The sequence below is a fragment of the Meleagris gallopavo genome, chromosome Z, assembly GCF_905368555.1.
Source record: "Meleagris gallopavo chromosome Z, MGAL_WU_HG_1.1, whole genome shotgun sequence".
NCBI lineage: Eukaryota > Metazoa > Chordata > Aves > Galliformes > Phasianidae > Meleagris > Meleagris gallopavo.
In genome coordinates, this window is record NC_139435.1 from 46,044,475 (window position 1) to 46,068,545 (window position 24,071).

At 39.9% G+C, this 24,071-nt stretch overlaps 1 protein-coding gene across 2 annotated transcripts in view; it reads right to left on the reverse strand.

The window, feature by feature from the left end:
• Positions 1-604: 604 nt before the first annotated feature.
• HAPLN1 (hyaluronan and proteoglycan link protein 1) overlaps positions 605-24,071 on the reverse strand; it is a 97,582-nt gene continuing 74,115 nt past the window's right edge. For both annotated transcript variants that reach the window (XM_085213683.1, XM_085213681.1), the window contains exons 3-5: positions 19,966-20,340; positions 11,045-11,347; positions 605-4,591 (exon numbers count right to left, since the gene is read on the reverse strand). In XM_085213683.1, the coding sequence (XP_085069809.1) occupies positions 4,302-4,591; positions 11,045-11,347; positions 19,966-20,340 (968 nt within the window). In that variant the 3' untranslated portion in view covers positions 605-4,301. The remainder of the gene's footprint in view (positions 4,592-11,044; positions 11,348-19,965; positions 20,341-24,071) is intronic.

Here is a 24,071-nt window from a genome sequence, read left to right on the forward strand (position 1 = left end):
TGCATGCAGAAACTGTGTGATTACAGAAGCTGAAAATCTGGCCCCATGTTTTGAATAATTATTTGCTTGTCACTACAAATCTTTCTTGTTACACATTATAAAGAGGAATTTTTGTATGTTTTTAGTTTGTAAGCCCAGAGGATCAAAGAAAGAGTTTCATAATTTTTCTAAAATGTGACATGCTGTTCTGCATCCAATTTCTGGCAATGCAAAAGTGGAGTACTGCGCCAACCAAATTAAAAAATAAAAATAAAATAATAAAAAAAAAAAAGAAAGAAAGAAAGAAGGAAAAAAAAAAAAGAAAACAACCTTCCTTGAATATACTTTATTTTAGATGATGGGAGAGAATATGAAATAAAAACTGGCACTCACATTTCTACTTTCAAATTGCTTCAGAGAAGCATAAAACAAAAGCTCTGGAATATGGTCCTCTTTATGATCATTGTAAATCATTTTCACAGAGTAATGACTTCTTTTTTTCCTTTCCCTATGCTGGTAATTGCTTAGTTTACTATGTCAAAGTTTTTTAATGCTTTGATCTTTTCTATTCCCTTTTGTCTTTTCTGGGAAAGAAGAGCAGCCAGTCAATAAGAAGAAATTGTCATACTGAAAAAAACAACATGATTTAATTGTTGTCATTCATGGGCATTAAAATTCAGATACATTGTGAAATACAAGATAACGACAGAGAACATGAATTGATTCTAGTGATAGAATTTTCTCCCACCAACAGAAAATAGCACAGACTTTTATCCAGTTCTTAAGCTGCTTTTTAAGATTTTTATCCAAGCACCTAGATAGCTTATTCAAAAACAAGAAAACATCCTAACATTTGACATTATAAAAGGAAATGGAGTCAGTAGCTGTAAAAATAAATAGAATTCATGTCTTCTTGCCTATTTGTGCCCATATAGCAAGTATTCATACACTTTTAATGGTTTTTAAACCTGCTTACATTAGAGCTAATTATATTTTCCATACAAACATATTTTCATCACACTATCCCTTTAACTTTACCTGTAATAATAATATATATAATGTTGCATATCAATATAGTGATCTAAAACTAACTTGATCCCAAGTTAGCCTATTGGGCTTTTTGTAATTAGCGTGACAAATGTAAATTCATGTACTGAGACGCCATTACATTGCGTTTGCTTCCTAGCAAGCGGTATCTTCAGTGTGAACTTAAAGCTACAGCTGAGTGATAATTTTGCCATTTGTGCTCACACCGCAGCCGAGGGCCACTCCTTCCTTGCTGTGCCATGGCCTTGTCATGCTACGAGACTGGGAGCGGCAGAACGTCTCCCAGAGCCAGGGGACGCATGGGTACTGCAGAGCCTGCTCAGCCACCAGCCGGTCTGGGTGACACACAAAGCGGAGTGATGTGCTACGCCCGGGCTGTCACAGCGGCAGCCCCAGGATGCGGAAGCAAAAAGCATAAGCAAGAGCAAGCCTGAGACTGCTGTGATTTAGGACCTGACCAGCCATCCCCAACATGTTGCAAGGTTGATGAAAGGCTCGATTCGCCTTTCCTGCAGTGCCTTTGGTCTAGCAGTGAGGGCACTTTAGCCAGCCCCACAAGTGGGTTGGATGACTACATTTTTATGCAGGTACATTATAATCCCCAATCCTGCAAAAAAAATGTGTCTGGGTGAAACCCTGCGAAGGGTTTCTCTGGAGAGGTAAAAAAAAAAAAAAAAAAAATAATTCCACGAGGGTCTCTTAACTGCTGTGCAGTAGGAACACCTGCAGCCTCCCACCAGCCAAGCAGATCTTTGGATCTGCCCACTTTGCAGCAGCTCTGGTTCTAGCTGAATGAACAACCACTCTGGGACACTCCCCATGGCTTTTCCTATTCCACAATCTCCCTGTCCAAGATCCAGAAGAGACTTTGAAATACTGTCGGCCTCTGTTTCCATACTTTTGAAGGTTGAATGGGGGAACAACATGCATTTCTACTGGTCACAGTCCAGTCTTGCACACTCCATTCCTCCTCTTGCACAAATATTCTTTGTTTCTATTTCCATTTCTGTTTCTTTTTTCTCCCAAGTGCGTGGAAAAGACTCTGGTGCCCTAAGAAAGTGTGTGAAATGGGCACTGATTTAAAAAATGGCTGATGGGTAAAGATTATGTGGGCTTAGGGGCTTGGCTTATAATTACTTTCTACTAAAAACTAAGTAATAGAGCTCCAAGAGAATCCAACTTTCAGTTTGAACAAAAAAGGGAATGGGGTAGTTTGGCACCAAGATCTGTTAAATCTGAGTGGTACGAGAAAGAAGTCATATTGATAGTGACTTAGAAGGATGGAGAGTTGCTTCTGAGCTTAATGGGAATGAACTCCAGCACAACATACCACACACCATGGTATCCCTCCACTACAGTCCTATTGTTTATTGTTCCTGGTTTGTTCACAGGTTTTTAACATAGGACCACAGCCACTTTGGGAATCAGTTTTACTCATGTCCATGGGAACATATCTACACTAAGCTCTTCATGAAAGATTACTGGTTGTTGGCTACTTAGATACATATCTCTCTTAGGTATTGAAATAATGGGAAGATACAAAAATTTGTGCAATACAAATATTGGTCCTCTGATATCTTCAATGTCAGCAAGCATGGAATAGGAAAAGAGTTCTACATTTTTAAGTGGTAGAACCAACACTGGATAGTGAACTTCAAAATGCCTAAAAGATTACTCAAGACCAAAATGTTCTTATCAGTGGCCAAGTATTTTATCAGTTTTTATCAGTTTTTTGGATATCCAGCTTGAGACACCATTAGTGGAGTAAATTTTCAGAAAGCCTTGAGCACCTGCTATGAGGAAAACTGGTTGCATTAAGGTATCTGAAGATGAGCACCAAAGAATTGCTGCATCCAAAATAAGTTTTCATTGGAAATTCAAATTCCCTCAAATTAGCATTTAAGAAGGACTTAGTACTTTAGTACTGAAAAATTTAGGTGCTGAAAATCCTAGGCACCATGCACAGTGAAAGTTTATCTCAGACACTAGCAGATATAGGTAAACATCTTCAGCCTAGACCACTACAGATTTAAGGGGAAGTATTTCAGTAATTCAGGGCTAGCAGTACTATTTTTTTTTTCACTGATAGTTTAAAAAGCAGATGTATATTTAGATACAGGTGAGATGTAAGGAAATAAAGTACTTTTTCTCTTCTAAACCTTAATAGCTGGTTTCAGATTTTATTTAATAATCTTCTTCTAAGACTTAATCATTTAATTTTTTTTTCCAATTTTTATTTCTTGTGATGTGTAAATAGCTAAGAAATATTAAATATTATAATATCTTTAATTAAGACAATAACATTTCAAAGGCTAATGTAAATTCAAGCTGCTAAAGTCTATAATTTTTCTGTCCAGCAGTTCATTTACACAACTGCCCTGAGTAGATGCTATATGCGGCTTAGCAAACGGCCCTAAGAGTTTTAAAATAACTCAGTAAAGCTACTCAAAGGTAATACAATACTTCTCAGGCAACTTTAATTTGAGTTAAGAAGAAAGTAGGGTTTTCTCATAAATTATTAACCCACCTGTTCAATGATTTATACACATTCAAAACACAATTGAAACAGTCAGAAGAAAATGTGCTTGTAAATATATATGGGATCACAAGACTCATTTTCAAAAAGGTGTTTTTTTTTTTTTTTATGCTGCAAAATAAATCCTATATTTCTGGACTGTTTTAACCGCTTTTATTAAACTGTATATTGTTCCCATGCAAAAACAGTGAAAACAGTCTTTTCTAATCTAGCTTGCTATTCGTTTTGTGTTGGCTGTTTTTTTTTTAATTTTTTTTTTTAATTTTATTTTTTGCAAAAACTCACTGACCCCTATAAACAAAAACATCTTATTTTAAAACTCCAGGTATAATCAATTTGCAGTATATCTCAAATGGGTACAAATATGTAAAATTTGTGCTTTTAAAAGCTTCTGCTTTGAGTAGCCTTACATTCCATAATTGTGTCCTAGCAATTGTCAAGCTCTATTGCATGCCCCATTCACGAAACTTTATATTTTGTTGGGATGATGTACCTTAACAAATTTGGCTCTTCTTACCTAGAGTATCCATTAAATTATATTAATTTTAAATATCTATGGAATGATACTTTTACAAAAATACTTAAACAAAAACAAAAACAAATTAATGGGTTGGGTTTATGAAAATGACTCTACAGTAAGAAAGAAAGGTTTATCACAGTTTTGGTAGCTTGCACGAGTTCATATTGAAATTTTTCACATGTTTTTAATGAATTTAAAACTGTTGCGCTCTAGGTATTTTCAGTTGTATGCTCTGAAACAGTAGACACCGTACAGCTTGTGTTTTTTATCAGGAAAGCCTACAAAGCGGACTGCAGCCTCATTGGGGCTGCAGCGTTTTCTGGGTCTGGAGATGGGGTAGCGGACACTGCCGTCTGCCAGCCAGCCGGCGTCGCAGCGGTCATAACCAAGGAGCTTCCAGGCGGCGAATATCTGCCCAACCTTGGCAATCTGAGCGCCATCTTTCAGGCAGGCCTGCACGGCTTCGTCATAGGTCAGCTTGGTTGGGTGTATTAGGTAGTAAAAACGACCTGGGGAGAGAAGGAAGGAGAAAGAGGTGTAAGTGAAGAGCATATTATTAAGGAAGGTTTTGAGGAGAAATGAGGATGTTCCTCTGCAGAACTGGACAAATCAACGTATGATCATTTCAGAATGTGCAATCAGTTGTGTGTTGTGCTGCTGAACAGGTTATAATCCCTTGTGTAATAATTGATAAATAGTGGGAGTGAAAAAAAAAAAAAAAGGAAGTAAAGAAGGTCAGTTTACAAAAAAATATAGTACTATACTTATTTCCGCTAACATAGTACAGCATAGTAACTGTAGCTGCATAGGCATTCAATGCTAACTGACCCGTTGCAATGCATTTCATAGAATCACAGAATGATTTGCATTGGAAATGGCCTTAGAGCCCAACCAGTTCCCACTCTCTCCCATGGGCAGGGCTGCACCCCACCAGATCAGGTTAGAATAGGGCCTCATCCAACCTGGCCTTGAGAGCCTCCCAGGGATGGGGCATCCACAGCTCTGTGAGCAGATGTGCCGGGGCCTTACCGCCCTCTGAGTAAAGGGTTTCCATCTAACATTCAGCCTTGCTTTCCTCCTCTGTCTGCAGAGGTAAAATAGCAGGAAGAATGTAAGGGGGTATACCTTGGGGTTCAGAGTGAGCTATTCTGAGGCCAGCATCAGATTCTACCTTCAGTCCAGTAAAATGCCTAAGGAACCTAAGATCTAAGGTAGAGTAGATCTCAAACAGTTGCATCTTGTTGTTAGAGAAGGGAAATTAGTTAAACATCCAAAGCAGTGTAATCCTACAGCATGCTGTCCACATCAGATGAAAACTCTTTGTGAGTTTCCTTCTCAGAAGCATGGTGTTGCAAGACCTGGCCTTTGAAGGTATTTGGGTGGGAGCTGCTGGAGCTAGCACATGCAGTTTTTCTTTCCAACAAGGCAGTGACCTTGTTTCTGATTAAGTATAAGCACAATTTAAAGTTCTTTGATTTTTTTTTCCCCCCCTGTAAGAAAGATGAGATATTACACGGCTTCTCAGAAGCAGAGTTTGAACCCCTGGTAGATCAAAACCATGCCGGCTATAAGTCTTCATTAGTTGTGCCACAAGCATTCACAGCAGTTCTCCAGCTCTGTTTCTCTTTAGGCATCAAAGAGCATATCCGTAACGTACCACAGCACTGAACTGATAGAGCAGCTAAGCAAAATACGCCTCAGTCATAAGGTAATGAAAACACATACCAGCAAGTAGAGCTTGGAAACTCCTCTGTACCAATCCGCAAGTAGCAATAACACTAATATTAATTTCACTTATCAAGACAGTATAACTTTATCATAAGCCTTTCATTCATTAAACTTATTTATCAGATTTCCAAGTAAGTTCACAACATTTTCAATCTTACTGCATTATGAAAGGGGCAAGTTGTCTGAAAAGAAAAATCCATTTATTCATGTAAGGCAAGCACACTGCTTCTTAATTAAAAAACATCCATTTTCTTCCTCATAAATAACAGCAGTTAAACACACAGAACAGATTCTGCACAGATTACTTTCTTGGTGAAGAAAAAGCAGCAGGAAATAGAACGAGTTATGTCTAAATCTCAGCAAAAAGCAGAGAGGCTTTTTGAAGTGAAGAAATGTCAGGTTGGGTGAAACTATAAAGATAATTGAATTAGCTTTGTGTGAAGATTTGAAATTTTATACTATGATGGGAATCATTAAAAAAAAAAGGGCACTTATATAGTGGAGAAGAACCTTTTAAACAATTTAACTGTTGTCAGAGGTAGTATCTACATTATTGTCACCGGAGTAGAGTAGATAATTGACCCCTTGTGCAGCAAGTTGGCAGTATTTACAGGCTGTTACTGAAGAGAATGTTTATTAAATGGGATCCTGTTCTTACTAGGTTTTTAAGAGGTTTCCCCAAAGCAAATAGGATTTCAAACTTAAGGGAACAGGGATTTGGACTGATAGTATGTAAACTTCACCTAGCTTATTAGTTGCTCTTCAAACCATATGTCAGGGGAATGTAATTTCCTTGGGATTTGCAGTAAGGTCAGGCTTTTGACATATGACATCAATAATAAAAACTTCTACACTCTGCCCCTTCCCTAAATGGGAGAACTTTAACATCAAACCCCACGTGAGTGGAATGTGCACGCAGAATGTCCAATTAAACAAAAGACTGTGAATAGACTTGGTGCAGATTTACTGGTTTTCCCCTACCAGTAGGATAGAAATGCTCCTAAAATGCTCAGTCTTAGTTCTCATTAATTCACGTGGAAGGAGGGAGAAGCGTTAATCCTCTGTCTGTAATTAATGTCTGGGAGTTAGGTCATTCCTATAGAGAATGAGTGTGCTTGGCTTGACTTTTCACTCCAAATCAAGGGGCAGGAGTTTATGCAAACCTAATAGAACCCCACTTATAACAGCTATTTTAAGGTTTTGCTTGTAATGGAACAGTTCAAAGAGCAAAATTTGAGCGCTTGACTTAAATATCCATTCCTTGTGACTGCCAGAGTGCGGCAGATGCACCTCAGCTCTAAATTGGGTATTTCAAGGCAAAGTTTTTCTATCTAAGCTGGGTGCAAAGGAAGTGGGGCATCATGCTTAGTGGTACTGAAAGATGATACCACTCCAACTGATATATTCTATGTGAGAGCCAGCACAATGCCTGACAAGGAGGGCTCTAGCCCATGTGCTCAGGGAATTAAATTGTTTTTATCAAGTAGAGAGCACACCTCAAATGGCAATGACAGGCATTCTCAGCATGCAGCACAAGATGCTACTTATCATCAGCTCCACAGACTCAGTTCAGTGTATCTCACAGCCACAGTAGCCAGCTGAGTGAGGCGGTTGCTCTACAAAATGTATAAAAATTGGTGAGAAAAGAGACTTTTCATTCCCTCAAAAATGTGATCATGATATGTATGTTGAAATCAATGGTCAACTCGGGAGCTGTATTTAAAATACTACATTAAATATTTGGGTACGATTTTTGAAAATACTCTTCCATTCCCTTCCAGAAGCCATTGGCTCAGAAGCACCCACTTTTCAGACAGGGCACATCATTTTTCTTTGGGTAGCTTTATTTTCATTTTTAGAGAAATGACTGCATGTCCAAATATTCTCTTTATCAATGGTCAAATGAACAATCAGTGTGCATTATTTGGAAAAGATCTTCTACTGCTTTAAATGGTGGTGGTCACCTTATCATGTGCATTACTGAAATAAGCAGCTGCACTCACACAAATCCCTAAAATTTATTCTCTGTATTTTTAATTTTGTTAACATAATTTTATTCAATTTTGCTAGACGTGATAACAAATCAATTATGCAGTGCAGTTCAGTGTGTAAAGTACATAACAAAACGCACATGAATGAGCTGGAAGTGTGATACAAGCAGTATTTAGACCTCTTTTTTGTTCAGTTTTAGAATAACCCTCCTGGACACCTTCCTATGCAGCTGGAGTTGGACTCAATGTTCTCTTCCAATCCCTACAACTCTGTGATTCTGTGATTTAACTTGCCTAACACTTCTCAGAGTCAGGGATTCCCATTTATTTATTTATTTATTTACTGAGAGACTCACTGCCTCCTTCAGAAAGCCTTTGAAATTAGGCAAAGAATAACCCGTCAGCTATATTACTACATGTTCTTTGCCCCATGCCATATGGGGTCTGGGGGACATAAATTTCTTCTGCAATGTTTATGCAAAAGAGGACCAAGTTACATCTTTCTTGCATAGCCTTGCTGTCTGATTTTTGAGCTCTGAATAGTAAGCATATTGGTGGAACTGTGTTAATATTAGTTTTTGTATACTTTTCTGTACTTCATTGCTATATATTCTTATAAACCAAGAAGTTACTTGTACTACTGTTTTCAAAAAGTGTGCATTACCTCTTGAAATTTCTGGCTTTGCCTGCACAGCCACAGAAGACAAAAAGTTCCTCAGTGAACCAATTGAAGGAAGGAGTTACATGGGCAGAACAAAATGCTCAAGTAATGCACTTAAAGTACTCCAAGAAAAGACACTGGAGAGGGTAATTTTGTAAAGTAATGAGTATTGTATATTGTATTGCAGAAGAACTTTGCTGAAACTACTTCCCTATACTATTAAGAGGAATGAGTACATAATTCTTTGCTAACAGAATGAAAGTACTTCTTGGTGTTCACCAAAGAGAGGTCTCATAGATCCTGAGTGAAAACACTGAAGCTGGATTGAAACTAACTGCATTAATGATGATGTTGCCATTTTTCACCTTAATATCTGAAAAATTAAGGATCTTCATTCTCCAGGTTAAAACTAAGCCTCAACTACTTAAAATTAAGCCTTTTTTTTTCCACCTCCCCTGAGATCGTAAGGTATTTAGGGATGTCTTTCTCTAGAAAGAACCCAAACTAAACTTCACGCTCCCCGGTTACTCACAGCAACTGACACTCTTTGAGATGTGCTTTTTTTTCAAGCTAGCACTGCATGCCTCCGATCCTGAGGCTACTGGTGTGTTTCCAGCTCCCTCACACAGTGCTGAAGGCTTCTCTGTTTTAGAGCATCAGGAGACTCCAGCTGTCACTGCCACTACTGGTGTCCTGACCACTTCTCATTTTCCTTGGCTGTTCCTGAACTGAGAGAATCAATATTGGGTGTTGCAGAAATAGCTCTTTGCCCAAAGCCACTATCTCTGGCAGTTGCAACCTGGTGGCAAACCAGGTTATTATAAGATTTTTCCTTTTACAGTGAGAACACTAATGACATTGTTAAGCGCACATAAGCTGTCCAAGGTGTTAAGCTGCAAATAAGATGCTGGCATTTGGGGGACATTTCTGGGATTATTGTGGTGTGCTTGGAATATGAATAGTGGAGAACATAGAAGGGACACAGGAGAATATGTCCAGATTTTCTGCTGATGCCTTGAGAGACATATATGGAGGTGAGCTGAAGGGACCTGGGTAAAATGGTGCTCCACTCTTCACATCACAGTGTTGCTGTATGGTATTCTGTCTCGCATGTCATTTTAGCAGACTCGCCAAGCATGAGATCAATACCAATGCCTTTCACTTCTCTGCCATTTCTACACCATATTCTCATCTTGCCTCATTCTTCTTTCTCCTTCTTCCTCTTGCAGTATCAGTGTACAGACAGTATTTGTCAGTACTTCCTTCTTTTTTTTTTTCCAGTTTTTTTTTCTTCTCTTTCCTTAAGAGATACTGTCCAGCTGCTTGTGTAGAAAATGGTGGTCCTTAGTGACCAGTGAACTCAAGAGTTTATGCTATCAGCACTTTAAATAGTGCAGCTATCAATTTTAATTTTTTCCTTTGTTTATTTTATTCCTCAGTGTTTTTTTCTCCAGATTTAAATGAACATATGATGAGCTCATATAGGATTTTGCCTTGCTTAAATGGAACAAGAGAAAAACGAGCCAACATTTCATGGAATTATGTAGCATGATAAAAATCACATAAGCATTTGTTTCTGACTGTTCCCACCTAATTTTTTATATAATTAGTTTGAGAATTTGTTGGATTTTTTCTTTTTGAGAGGGTGGGACAGGCCTAGCATTAAAGCGTATCTTTTGAGAACAAGGCTTATGTTTATTTTTATGTATGCTGTAGGGCAAAAATGCTTCACTGAGGATAAGCAATCTGAGCATAAACAAAAGGGGCTGTGCTCCTTGGTCTGATTGGGCTGAATGCCAAACATGTGTGAAGTGAACTACCCGTGAGCACGATGCTATGGAGGGCTGTATTTGCAGTGCTCCTCTCATTCACAGCCATGCTTTGTAAATCCTTTCCAGCCATTGGATTAAACCTTAAATGATAGTCTGAGATCAACAGATCAGCTCACTTCATACCTAAAGTAAAATCCAGTAAGAGCTGAAATTTTGCAGTCACTGGAATAAGCTTTAGGGCAGACCAAGCTCAGAGTAAGAGGGAATGTCTCAGTTTTGACAGAATGCTAAGATTAGAAATCTGAATTATTTGTTATATAAGCTAGAAAAAACTTTGCTGATAAGGAAATTTTTGTCATATTAGACTTGTTGTATGAGCTGGAGCTGCTTGAGGCAATGGCAGAGATGAAGTGGCAATCAGAATTTTATTTTGGTGACAGTGATGTTGTAAAACATCGTAATTATAATTGAAATCAATGGGAAATGTCAACTAAAGAAATTGCTAGTTTATTCACCATTTTAACTAACATAAAAATTAAAAAGGCATGTTTAGTGGGGTGAAATTGGAGATATAAGAAAGAACTACTAACATTAGCTCCAAGTTCTGAAAATAATCTGCATGAACACACGGCACAGCCACCATTACTATGGTTACATGTCTTTTTAAATCCATCAGTAACATTTCCCAAAGCTAACATAAACTTTGGCCAGCCAAGTGCCATCTGCTACCTTCTGGTGCCGTTGGCATCTCTTTCTTTTCAAAGTGTGGAAAAAGCCCCCTTGCAAGATAAAAGCAAACTGGGTTCTTACCATTGAAGTTAGAAGTAAAACAGAAAACATCGTATCGGCTCTTCTCTTTATCCCAGAAGCCATAGTTTCGGACACCAGGCACTGTATTCTTCCCCCCGCAGGGCTCCCTGGGTTTGGTGATGGGGTACTGCACTGAGCCATCACTGAGCCAGCCAGCATTGCACCAGTCCAGCCCTGACCTCCAGGCCTCGTAGAGCTGGTCAAAGGAGGCAATGATGGAGTCCTGGTCCAGGCAGGCTTGTTGAGCCTCGTGGAAGTTTAGGTTGTAACGACCCAGACGTGGAGAATAGGGGAATACAACACCTGAAATGGCAGAAAGAGGTAAGATGGGGTGTCACCACCTCTAGAAGGGGTTTTGAGTCTTCAATTCTGAAAGAACAGAAGGAGAAGCAGCATTTACATAAAGGTTAACTGCATGATGTGTTAGAATCATAAAATCACAGAATCATTAAGGTTGGAAAAGACCTGTAAGATCATCTAGGCCAACTGTCTACCTACCAACAACACTGCACACTAAAACCATGTCCCTAAGAGCTACATCTCCCCTTCCCTTAAAATTTCCATGAAATTGTGTGTGGTTTTAGGGAGACATTTATGATACCCAGCTGTTTTCTGGCAGTTTCTCACCACTCAAGAAGGAAAAGCTCATCATGAAGAGCACTAGGGAACAGGATTTCTTTAGTACCAGACGGATGTCCTTAGTGAAAGCTGATGAGCCTTGCTACTCATCAGTGGTCATCAGCTACAGAAAGGTAGGGTGGAGAGACCTTGGAGCAGGGAACATCCAAGTGAAGATAGTAAATGGGAAAACAACTCCTGAGGTGTTTCAGCAGCAACATTCATAGTTATCACCTTCATTTCACAGATCTTTCCACTATATATTTATTTGTTTCACAAATTCTCACTGTGAGAGTGAAAGAGCACAGGAACAGCTACCCAGAGAGCTTTTGGAGTCTCCTTCTCTAGTGATACTCAAGACCCATCTGGTCCTTTTCCAGTGTGACCTGCTACAGAGAGCCTGCTTTAGTAGAGGATTGGACTGGATGGTCTCCAGAGGTCCCTTCCAACCCCTACAATTCTGAGATTCTGTGAAAAAGATCTGTTGTTAAAAACTGCATTTCAAAACACAGAAGATGTTGAATAAAATGCTGAAGAACCACCTCCTCATGTGGACTGTACAAAGAAGAGAGAGACATAAAAGTTTGGATTAGTGCACTGTGACTTTGGCAGGGTTTAGAAACTTAACTCAGATCTAAATTTTATGGTTGGCTTCAGCCCAGTCTTCATTATAAGCTGAAATAAAACGGCATCCAAGAAAATCCAGCTCAGAGAGTTTATTCTCAAACATCTCTGAAGAACTAGTTGCTGTGGGATGCTGAGAGGCTGAAGACAAGATAACACGTTGTGGAATGGGCAAAAAACTTTAAGCCAGTATAGACATCCATCTTTCTTTTTAGTTTCTCCCTGCTGATGAATTCTACCTGTGAGAAGTTCCTTGTCTCCAGGGCAATGTACAGAGCATAGGATACTGAAATTGTATTACAGTCATGCAAGACAGTCAGCATGCAATGAAGTCATTCTTCTTCTTGAGCAGTCAGTCCACTTTGGTGTCTATTCCACTGGTATCTTAACATTCCCTTTCTTTTTGTCCTCTCCCTCACTCATTTATCATCCAAGTACTGTTTTATTTTTGTTAAATAAAATCTTTGTTATTACTAAACCTCAGTGACTTGATCCAAGAAAATAAAGCATACAAACGTAAACATGGCAAGGGAATAATAAACAAGATTTTGTTCTCCCTCAGCAATTAACTAGAGATTCTGCTGACCTTCTTCCCTTTTGTAAATTCTTTCTTAAAGGGTTTTTCAGTTATTAGTTGTCCTGAACTATAAAGCATGAATGAAATGTAACACACTGTGTGCTGCTAGCTATAACTTAACAAACATGAAGCTGTAGCTATTTCATTATTTTCTGGTCCAGAGAACATAAGAAACTGAAGAGCTAAACTTAAATTATTTCAAAGACTGAGAAACAATTCACCAGAAACTGCTCAAACAGATTTGATCCCTTAAGTTTTCCAAAATCACTTTTTTTAGATCGTTAAACATATATGTTAATTTGTTACCAGTGTACTTGAGTTTGACAGTTTGAGACATAATGTTTTAATAACAAAAACACACAGAAAATTGTAATATTAGCTTTAAGCTACATTCGGGTAGACTGCATAGAAGCTGATTTCTGTTTGAGTTCATCTGAAGTACACGTCTGCAACTGATTAACACTAATTTCACCCTGCAGATGGGGGTGGTCATTGGTGATTTCGTATAGCAAAACTGGATATGTGTTTCGTGTAGCTTCGCGTTACCTTGCATCTTTGTTCATATTATTCTTTCCCCTTCAATTTCCTATCAAACATAATACTGACTTCATAGTAAGTCTTACTATTTGTCTTTCTTTTGGTACTACTTAGCAGTTCTGAACTTCAGTTAGTTGCACAGCATCTTCTTCAGTCTTGGATCTTACAGCCCATCAAAAGATAATCCATCCCATCTGTTCCTGAATGGACAAAAGCTGTTTGGAGGCTTGACTGTTCCCAAACTAAAGACTGACTCAAAACTCCTGACTCCAAAGCTGTGTTTTGCCACCAGACAAAACACATATTTCCAAATGTTAACAAAGTGAGTTTAGGAAATGGAGGAAGAGAACACAGAGCCTCAAATGGCCAGAAATTAATAACACCTTTTTTTTTTTTTTTTTTTTGTCACATGAAGGCTCCAGAATGTCTTCCACTGGGAAAGAATGGTTTTCCTCTTCCAAAGACTGGCTGTAGCCTTTTATGTCTGGACTTCACTCCAGCTGAGTGTGAACAAAAGTTGTTAATCCCTCCATGTTTTCTGTAGCATGTCTTACTGGCAGGCTTTACAGCAACAGCATCCATGTGCAATGAGGCTCTTGTAGCAATCTACCAAAAACTGTGACTGTGTAGACAGAGGATTGATGGGAGCCTTTTTAAAACCCAGAGAATAGCAGTTCCCTCTCCCTGTTGCGGGAAGTCTGAGCTGAAGAGCCTTAGCTTGATCTTGGTGGTCCAGCTCCTTGCCCCAAGGAAGCTGCTGAGACACTAGTGGAGCCTGAGTGAGGAATACTAATCTACAGCATAGACTCCCAAGCATGCAGTTCTCTGAAACTGGGCTTGTCCCCAGGAAAGAACAGCCTGATGCTCAGGAAGAAACAGAGAAACACTGGTTCACTGGGGAGTAAATCTGTCAGTGAAAGTCTTGCTGTATGCACCAGCCATTGTCCTAAAAATAATGGAAACCAGGATTTGTATCAAAACAGAAGGTGTGGAAGTATAACATATGAAAAAGAATCCAAGAGAAGGGAGAGAGGGAGACAAGTGAAACTGTCTTGGAAAGCGTCATCATAAATGCTTTTGTGGAAGTGTTCTTGAATTTATCTACTTATTTATTTATCTACTTTGAGAGAGAGAATTTATATCTGGCTTATGAGAATCAAATGTTCAGTTAATGAAAATAAGTGGAGAATAATCAGAGAAGCAGAGCTCAGTTCTGATCTGTTAAGGATTGGACAAGACATAATACACGTATGTCCTTACATGCAAGTAATCCCTAATGCTGAATACAAGTACTTTATAGTTAGTCACTGCGGGTACAGTCACAATGCAAGGAGCTGTAATGGTTATCCAAGACAACAAGATGAGTAAATAAATCCAGAAAGCTCAATTCCTGTAACAATTTAAGCTAGCACTGTGAGCAGTGAGCAATTTTAACAGCATTTACAGATAAAGATAATTTCTGTTAACACATATGGAAAAAAATAGGGCTTTTTATAACCAGAGTAAAGAAATTGGCTTCCTTGAGTTCTAGCCTAGACAGAAAAGCAATTTTTCTTGTAGCCAGTGTAAACACTAGTTAAAAGTAGGTTTGCTATATGCTGTATGCAGGATACAGTTTTACACTGGCAGGTTCATACACTTGCAGGCAAAATTTTCCATGTTGAATTTCTAAGATTCTGTGATTAGTAAGTGGTAAGTCTCTGATTTTCCTTCAGATTCCACCTCCATTTGTCCACTTGTCTGATTACTCAGCACAAATTGCATGGGTGAGCTGCCAGGTAGCATCTTCCAACTGAATCTCGGACTATCCATCCATGGTGCTCTATAACCAAGCTGTCACTGTGACTGCTTGTTTCTGACCGATATAGTCATCCAAACTAGATTTACCTGGCCCAAGGGCAGTCAATTCCCTTATACTCCTACAGTTTTTATCAAAATTTGAAGACTTGTTTTTCTCTGTTCTCCTAAGGCTAATCAGTCCCAAGTCTTTTAGCATCTTCCTTTCAAGTCATTGTTTCCAGATAAATTTTTGTTTCTCTATTTTTTACTTTTACTTCACTGTATCCTTGAAATACCATTTTTCATGGTGGAAACAGTACAAGTCTGTTTGTAAAGAGCTGTTACCCTGACACAGAAGGAATTACACTGGATCAACATGATTTACTCTTGCAAAACTGCTATTGTCTATTACAAAAAATCTTGTTGTCTTCTAAGCACTCATAAATAGCATGCCTTATATGATCAGTTTTACAATAGACAGATCAACAAATTGTAATGCAAAGGATATTTTAAATAGCTTTGGGTGCATGAGTTTAACAGCAGCATGTAGAAGAAATAGGTAAGATATCATTAAACTAAATCTAATTAGAAAATAAAGCTAGATTAGAAATGATTACTGTGACAGTTTGGAAGAACTTATTTCTTTGGACCTTTTGGATTTATTTGTTCTGTTTTTGAACTATAAGGTCTGTTTTTGAAAAAGAAGCTTGATCTTTTTCTCACTGTATCTTGGAAGCTAATGAACCTCCAAGCAAGGTCACAAAACCTACTGGTTTGGTGTTTGTGTGTGGAGCCATGTAAGGATTGCCTCCAACTGAGAAGCACAGTCTACAGATACTTTCAATAGCTTTATCTAGATTTACATATTTCTGGTACTGTTGAATGTATAAAATACTTATTTTATAGACTGTACTGTAAGACTGCCTTTGGCAGCCTAGCATTGTTCCACTTTCTCTGCCACTTGGCCCATGAATCTCAGTGTCATGAAGAAACAGTGCGCATAAACCATGCAGGAGTAGTGTGAGCGACGGGCAGTGCTGGAGGCTTCACCTGCCTGGAAAACCAAAGCAGATAAACCTGGCACAGGGAGACTCACTGCAGTGCATTATGCTTGGAAAACAGTAAAGCATGAACATAAAATGTAGTGCAGAAGAGTAAAATGCCAACATAAGGAAAATTTAATGTAAACTGAGAATTCTTTCTTTGCTTATGACTCAGGCAACTGTATCTATCTACCACAGGGGACCTTTTAATATGTTAAGCTTTTGACTCTTGTGACATCTGTAAAAGAATGTGAAGTTAATAATCCTTATTTTATATGCAGGAACAAGGCATGGCCAGTTCAGCAAGAAAATGGCTTTGGTGACAAGCTCAGTATAAAATATATCCCCCACCATCTACAGTTCTTGCCATTCTTCCAGCCACCATGCCCAACCTGACAGTCCTATACTAAGACTCTGCATTTAAGGACAAATGTGAGATGATAATGATGACAAGGCTGAAAAGTTTTTGAAAGACAGAAAGACGGAAAGATGGAAAGAAAGAACGAAAGGAAGGGAGGGAGGACAAAAGAAAGGAAATGAGTAGGAAGAGAGGGTGGGAGGAAGGAAAGGAGGAAAAGAAGAAGGGAGGGAAGGAGAGAGGAAGGAAGGGAAGGAGGGAGGGAATTAGGGAGGGAAGTAGGAAAGGAAGGAAGGAAGGAAGGAAGGAAGGAAGGAAGGAAGGAAGGAAGGAAGGAAGGAAGGAAGGAAGGAAGGGAAGATTGGCACAGTTCTTCACTTCCATAGTAGCAAAGAGAATATGCAAAAAATGTGTAAAATATATAACTGAGCCTAATTCTACCTTCAAAAAATAAAAAATAAAAAAAAATAACCAGTTACTATGCATAGCATATTTAATCACAGTACTAGGAGGCTGTTAAGTCTAACACTATATAACACTACCACTTTCAGGGAGAATATAAGGTCCACTGAGGTAGAGGTCAACTATTTTCATATTGATAAATTAATATGATTTTGCTCAGGCAAATCTATGCCATTTGTACAGTGATCTCACACTGAAGTGATCAGTTGTTTTGTACTGCTAGCAGGCATTCCTGGGTATAAATGGTTTTGTCTTGCTGCCAGTTAACATCCTTAGGGCCACCATCTCAGGACATCATGCTACTGATGCAAATCCTTCCTACTGTGAGATAAACCTTATTACACGTAGCAGATGCAGACTGTTAGTGTGGAGTAGCATTTTTACTTTTGTCTAAAAAGACTGATTTTTTAAACTCATCTTGATCTACACTGCACAAATGCATGAAACAGCAATAAAAGTGAGCACTGAATAAAGTTATGGATGAGATGACAGGATGAGTGCAGGAGCATAGAAAGAGATGAATACACCCCATCCACTACTTATGTCTGCATATCCACTGTAAATGTAAGTGCACTTTAGTAGTTATGATTGTAGAGTGAATCTTCAGTGAAACTTCAACCCAGAATCACCGGATTTAGTTACCCTAGTTGAAACTAAGTTGTTTTACTCTAAACCAACACACTCAATAGTATTATCTCATTTGTTGAAATGTTATCTTTTACCATGAGGTTTCACAAATGATTTTCCAGCTCCCTGGGAGACTTCACTCTCTACTGTCAGATATAAACAGCATGACACCCTTGACTGACAGAAGTCATTAAAACAAAACTGTCCCATATGTTAAAATGCGTAAACTTTCCTTTGATCAGAGATTGGAACAGTCTTGTTAAAGACATACTTAATTCCTCTCCTATCCAATGAATTTCTTTATTTTGAATTCAAGAAAGGGAAACAGGAAAGAGTGGTGGTGCTGGAGAGGATGGATTGGAGTTGGCATACTTCAAAAGCAGACACTGCTTAGAGAAACAGCAGCAGGCTGAAGGTGTCTGTCAAGAGGTAGAACCTAGATCTTCTGTACAGTAAGCTGGTGCTCTATCACTAAACAGGCAAGGTAGAAAAGAAAGATCTCCTTTCTGCAGTGGTATTTAAGCGATATGTTTCTCCAGTGCATACTGATGACTAACTTCTGTGTGTTGTCCTTGGAGCAGCAACTTTCAGGAGTGTTGTGCTATGCTCAAGCTCTGTTAAAGAAGTGTAGATGCCTACCTGAGCAACCTCATATTGCTCACTAGTCCATCTGTGCTTTTAGCCCTTATTGCTAGGCACTGTCAAAAACTATGTAACTATTGCATGTGGTTAACAAAAAACATTTCTCACTGTCTTCTTATTCTAATATCAATTCTATATTGCCTTCCAAATACTAGTCTCTGCACAATGTGCACAATGTGCACAATGATTTGTACCAAGCTCCAGGCAAAGTTTCTCACTGTTGCTGCAGCTGTTAGTCATCTCCCCTTTCCCAAACTCTCCGGTTGCATCTGCAAGTGTTTGTCCTGGGACCTCGTTGCTTCTAAAAGCAGAAAACTAATGAACATTTACTTCAAAGGCACAATGCTAGTAGCATCAGAAGGGTACCTGGTCCAGATAAGCAGCATGATGAAGATTTTATGTTGGCTCTGAACATTTTACACTAGAAATATTGTCATAATATCATGAAATGCTGGGAAATATCAGTATTTGGGATCAAGTGATACAGTTACTTATCTGGACAGGCTCTAAGCCTGGCAGAGGCATGTATTTACGACATACGGAGCCTGTCAGAAGAATTTTATCACATGCCATTTTGCCGGATTGTTGAGCAATGCTACATCCCACTTTGCAACCCAGGAACGAACTCCAGGACAGCCTGCAAAATATCCTATGGCGAGCTGAGGCATGCTGAGGTCAGACAGGTGCTGCCTGTGTCTGATCTCCATTACATGGCAAAGTCAACAGCTGCATTTGCAGTTTTATTGTGACGTGACTTTTTCTTTTTTTTTCTTTTCTTTTCCATTTTTCTTCTTCTTTCCCCTCCTCTCCCACAACTAACAGATAATGTGGTTTCTGAAAAGTTCCTCCTGAAACACACTTGCTGGCAGATATAAATGTATCTTCATGGAACTCTTAGTTTATAGTTGAGAATAATAGAGGGCTTTGGGGAGAAGGCCAGATGCTGATTTACATGCATCAAATCTCATAAAATTAATCTAAATTTCATAAAAGTAAAGATGAATATTTTGTTCTTTTTAAATCCACTTCAGTAATTTTACGAATGCTTTGTACCATGTTGTTTACAAAAAATTGCTGAAGGAAATGACTACCAGAGCCCACGAGTAGGAGTTGTCTTGGCAGGCAATATAGAGATTTACTCTATGTAATTATAAGGCTTGAAATAAACAAAGCTATTGTCTCTGTAAAATTACTTGGAGATTTTCCCTGTTTGTAGGAAGATTTTTATCTTCTTGATAATCCAAAATGTCCCAAAGTTCTGCAAAATGGCTTTTAGGAGAATGCTTAATATAATTTTGATTAAGTCTACTGCAAAAACACACAGCAATTTCTGTATAATGAAGGAACCAAATTAAAAACATATGGAGTCCTTCATACTGTGTTTGGTCATTCTTTTTTGGCTCCCTTTGCAATGGGGCTTACTGGGAGCAGACTATGCCGTGGGCTAGTGTAAGTTATAAAAGTCCTAATGTTCTTCTGATTTATGATAGCTCCTAGAGGCTGTCAGGCCAAGATCCCCAGGGTGCTATGAATCCCACTTCTCAGCTGGCTGCTATCGCTGTTATCTCACAATACCAGCAGTATGAGGAGGAAAACCAGGTATTCCTTAACGCTGTGCAAACCTAATTTTAAGTATAATTCAGGCGTTTCCTACCTTCCAAATTCAGAGCTACCACTGCTGTGTCGTCCTCTAATCCTTCAATCACTTCGCACTTGTATCTTCCATAATCCTCCAGCATTATATTCGTGATTATAAGAGAGGCATCGTTCTCGCTGCTTTCCCTCAGAAACACTCTGCCCTGATACTTTCCGTAGCTCTTTCTGTGGTGTCCCATTGCAACAAAGACGTCCACTTCTTTGAGGTAATCTGAGGTGAGTTTGGTCCACTTGACCCGGATTTTGTGGGTTCCTGAGCCAGCTGTTGATGTGTGTTCATGGTAGAATTTACAAGGCAGTGTGACATTGCCGCCCCTCTGAGAGAAGATCTTAGCTTGTTCTGCTACCACAAGGAGGCGGGGTCCATTTTCTTCTAAAATTCAAGGAGAAAAACAAAAAGGAGAATTAGTCTGCGTTCCACTTTTTACAGAATGGATATGAACAATGCTGTAACAAACATTATATATAAGCATGCGGGATCAGTTCCTTGCAACCATTTGTACCTATGCAGTAAGGCCTATGAACTAGTCACATACATATATTATATATTGGTGGGATTGTATGGCTTCTGTATGAATGCCATCATCCATAAATGGCTCCTTGCAGGCATCCTGTATTTGCCTGTGGGTTGTTCCAGAGCTGTCCTTTCTTCCTCAATTCAGTTTTTCTATGCAAGATGCAGCATGCTAAGACCCTCATGATACGGCATCCAGCAAAGCATTCTCATGAAACAGGAAAACTGTTCTGGTGTCAAACAGCATTTTTTATATTGACATGAAAACTGCACATGTAATTCTAAAATAAAACTGCACATGTAATTCTAAAATGGCCCATTTTCCAGGTGCATTTTATTCTATACTTTGAGTACCTCTTCTGACATACTTCCACTAATGTCAGGATGTCCATTTTATCTTCAAATCAGTAAAATCTTTTCCTTTTCTGCCATCTTTCCTGATAATCTCAATCTTATTTCCCACCTCTTTTTCCCAATGTCCTTCTAATTATCACTATTTCATCTTTTATGTTTTGGTCTGACTTCCCACACTGACCCACATCTAGCTGGCAGGCTCCCTTACTCATCACCCTTACCCCAGATTCCCTGCTCTCCTTTCTCTCTGTAGGTCACTGCTGCTGATGCTACTCTGTGTAGTCCCTATGCTTAGGACAGGCATCCAGAACAGGTGCTCACTTCCAACCATATTTGTTCGGGGCTTCTTTGATAGACTGTGCTGCCTTCGGAAAGCTCTGAAGTGTTCAAGTTTGATGGTGACAGCCTGCTCAATACTCAAATATTCTTTCCTTCTTTCAGTAACTCTTCTCCTCTGATTAAGCAAGCTCAGTGCTTCTGTAGATATTGCTGTCTTCTATCACCAAAGCCATCAGCTGAAACTGGCAGAGAATCAAAAGTACACACTTGCTAGAGAAGAATTACCAGCTTCACTGCATGCAGCTGATTACAAAGATACTGCAATTCTCTGTGTCTCTTCAACATGTCAGTAAGATAGCGTAGGAGTGGGATTTCCAGCTGTGTGGGACAGTCCCCTTCCTGCTCCTGCTGACAACACTATTTCTGATGCAGGCCAGGATGCCACTGGCCTTCTTGGTCACCTAGACACACTGCTGGTTCATGTTTAGCCAGCTGTCTATTAATACTCCAGATTCTTTTCTGCCACAGAACCTTCCAGTCACTCTGCTCCAAGCTTGCAGCATTGCATGGTGTTGTTGTGACCAAAGTACAGGCCCTGGCACTTACTCTTGTTGAAACTCACACAACTAACCTCAGCCTAGCTATCCAGATCTCTCAGTAGGGACTTTGTTTCATCAGGCAGATCAATACTTCCTCCTAGCTTGGCGTCATCCGCAAACACACTGAGAGTGCACTCTGTCCCCTTGTCCGGATCATTAATAAAGATAAAAAACACTGGTGCCAGTATTGACCTCTGAGGAACACCACTAAGCTAGGATATGCTCTGTCAAGAGCATCACTATTAGCTACATGGGACAAACCAGCCACTGCCTACAGACAGAGCAAGCTTGAGTGCTGCAAACTGGGTTAATAAGACAGGAGACCCTCCTAATGAAAACCACTGCTGTAGGGTCTCACACCATTCTATACACATGGCAGTCTTGCTGGTATGAACAGGGCATGGAGTGCTCTGGCAAGCAGAGCAGTGCATTTGAGGAGAAAGATGACCTCAGGCGGGGCATGACAGGAAGTGTTGCCAGCCCTGTTTTCATAGGAAGAGGAGAAGGAAGGATGGGAGTGCAGCCAGGATAGCTTTTCTGTTGCCTTCCCTGTTTCCATCAGGGACAAAGAAGTCCTACATATGTCTGTCTACCTTGGGAGGAGAGATGTTATGTTTTTGGGTGGTTATTGCTGAGAAATCTGAATCAGAGCTCAGCTATGTTGTGTCTTTAATACTGAAATAGGAAACCTAATAAATATTAGCAGAAAGGACAGGATTGGATGGAGAGTCTGACTAAGGCTGTTAGCGCTCACTCTTTCTAACAACAGCTCAGTCATGCCAGCAAGGCTGGAGGATTGCCCAGAGCACTGTCACCTCTGTCAGCATCCCAGCCGACCCATGCCTCTCCTGGCTGCCACCCACCTCCCCTCTGGCCCTTGGCTCAGCTGGTGCCAGAGTCTGGGTGCCAGGAAGTGCGGGGAATAGGAAGGGGAGCACAGCTTCTCTTAGCCCTATGTCCTGAGGCACTGTAATGCAGTGTCATGGTTTCATGATTTTTCGTTATCAGTATTCCACATCATAACATCATGTAATGCACTGGGGATTTGACTGCTGATGCTCAAGTTCCGGGCCTGTCCGGAGGAGAAGAAAAGCTACATTTCCCCAGGGGGCTTTGCGGTCAGCGAGGAGATACAACTCCTGGCAAGGTCACCTGATGCTCCCTTCTTCGCTTGCGCTTCTTCGCTTGCGCTTCTCCGCCTGAGCTTCTCTGCCTGCGCTTCTTCATCGGCTCAACTGGACTGCACTTCTCATCTCAGCATTGTGGTGAGGCCGATCCACCTTTGAGACACACACTCTCTCTCTCTCCTTATATTCTGCTGATACTATATTTAGTCAATTAGTTTGTTTCACCTCAGATTGTTGCCGCTGTTTTCAATTATTTCGCGGTCCCCTATTTTCCTTTTCCGGGGGCGCGGATCCACGGATCCCTCCACCCTTCTAGTCATGGAACTGGACCGAACCAGTCCGTAAACCGTTGACATTCTTGATGGAGAATGCAGGCAACAGTTGCTTTTTAGCTTTTTGAACAAATCTCTCTCTCTGCTCTCAGGATAGCATTGAATAAGGCCAGATAAGCATTAGCCAGGCCCCAAATAATTTGGGCCTCCTCAGATCTTCCTGAGCCGCAACATTCCTGTCTCAAATATCTGTTTAAATTTTCAGGGTCTTTCAGGTGTTCTGGACTAAAGTTCCATGACACTGAAGATTTCCATCTCTCTAAAGTCTATTTTATTTTCCATCTCCCTCTCTCCCGTGTTTGACTGCTATGCATTTTGCACTGCTGTTCTCACTGCTCCTCAGCGAGTTTTCAAATACTAAGCTCAATGGTGCAGTTGATAAGACAAAAGGAAAGGTTACCATCCAACGGAACATAAACAGGTTTGAAAAGTAGACCCACTGGAACCAAATGAGGTACAGCAAAGTCATTTGGTTCATGGTGATCCCAGATAAGTATAAAGACTGCAAGAAGAACTCCTTGAGAACTTCAGTACTGCTGAAAAGGATTTCTGGGTCCCGGTAGAGGAAAAGTTGGACATGAGCCAGCAGTGTGCATTTACAGCCCAGACCAACATTATCCTAAACTGCACCAACAGAGGGTCGCCAGCAGGGAGAGGGAGCGGATTATGCCCCTCTGCTCTGCACTCATGTGTCCCTACCTGGAGTACAGTACAGCAACCAGGTCTGAGTTCTCCAGCACAAGAAAGAGGTAGAACTGCTGAAGCAGGTCCTCTCGCACAAAGATAGGCTGAGGGATCTGGGCTTCAGTTTGGAGAAAAGAATACTTCAAAGAGATCTTGTTACAGTCTTTCAATACCTAAGGGGAGCTTATAATCAGGATGGAGACTGACTTTTTACA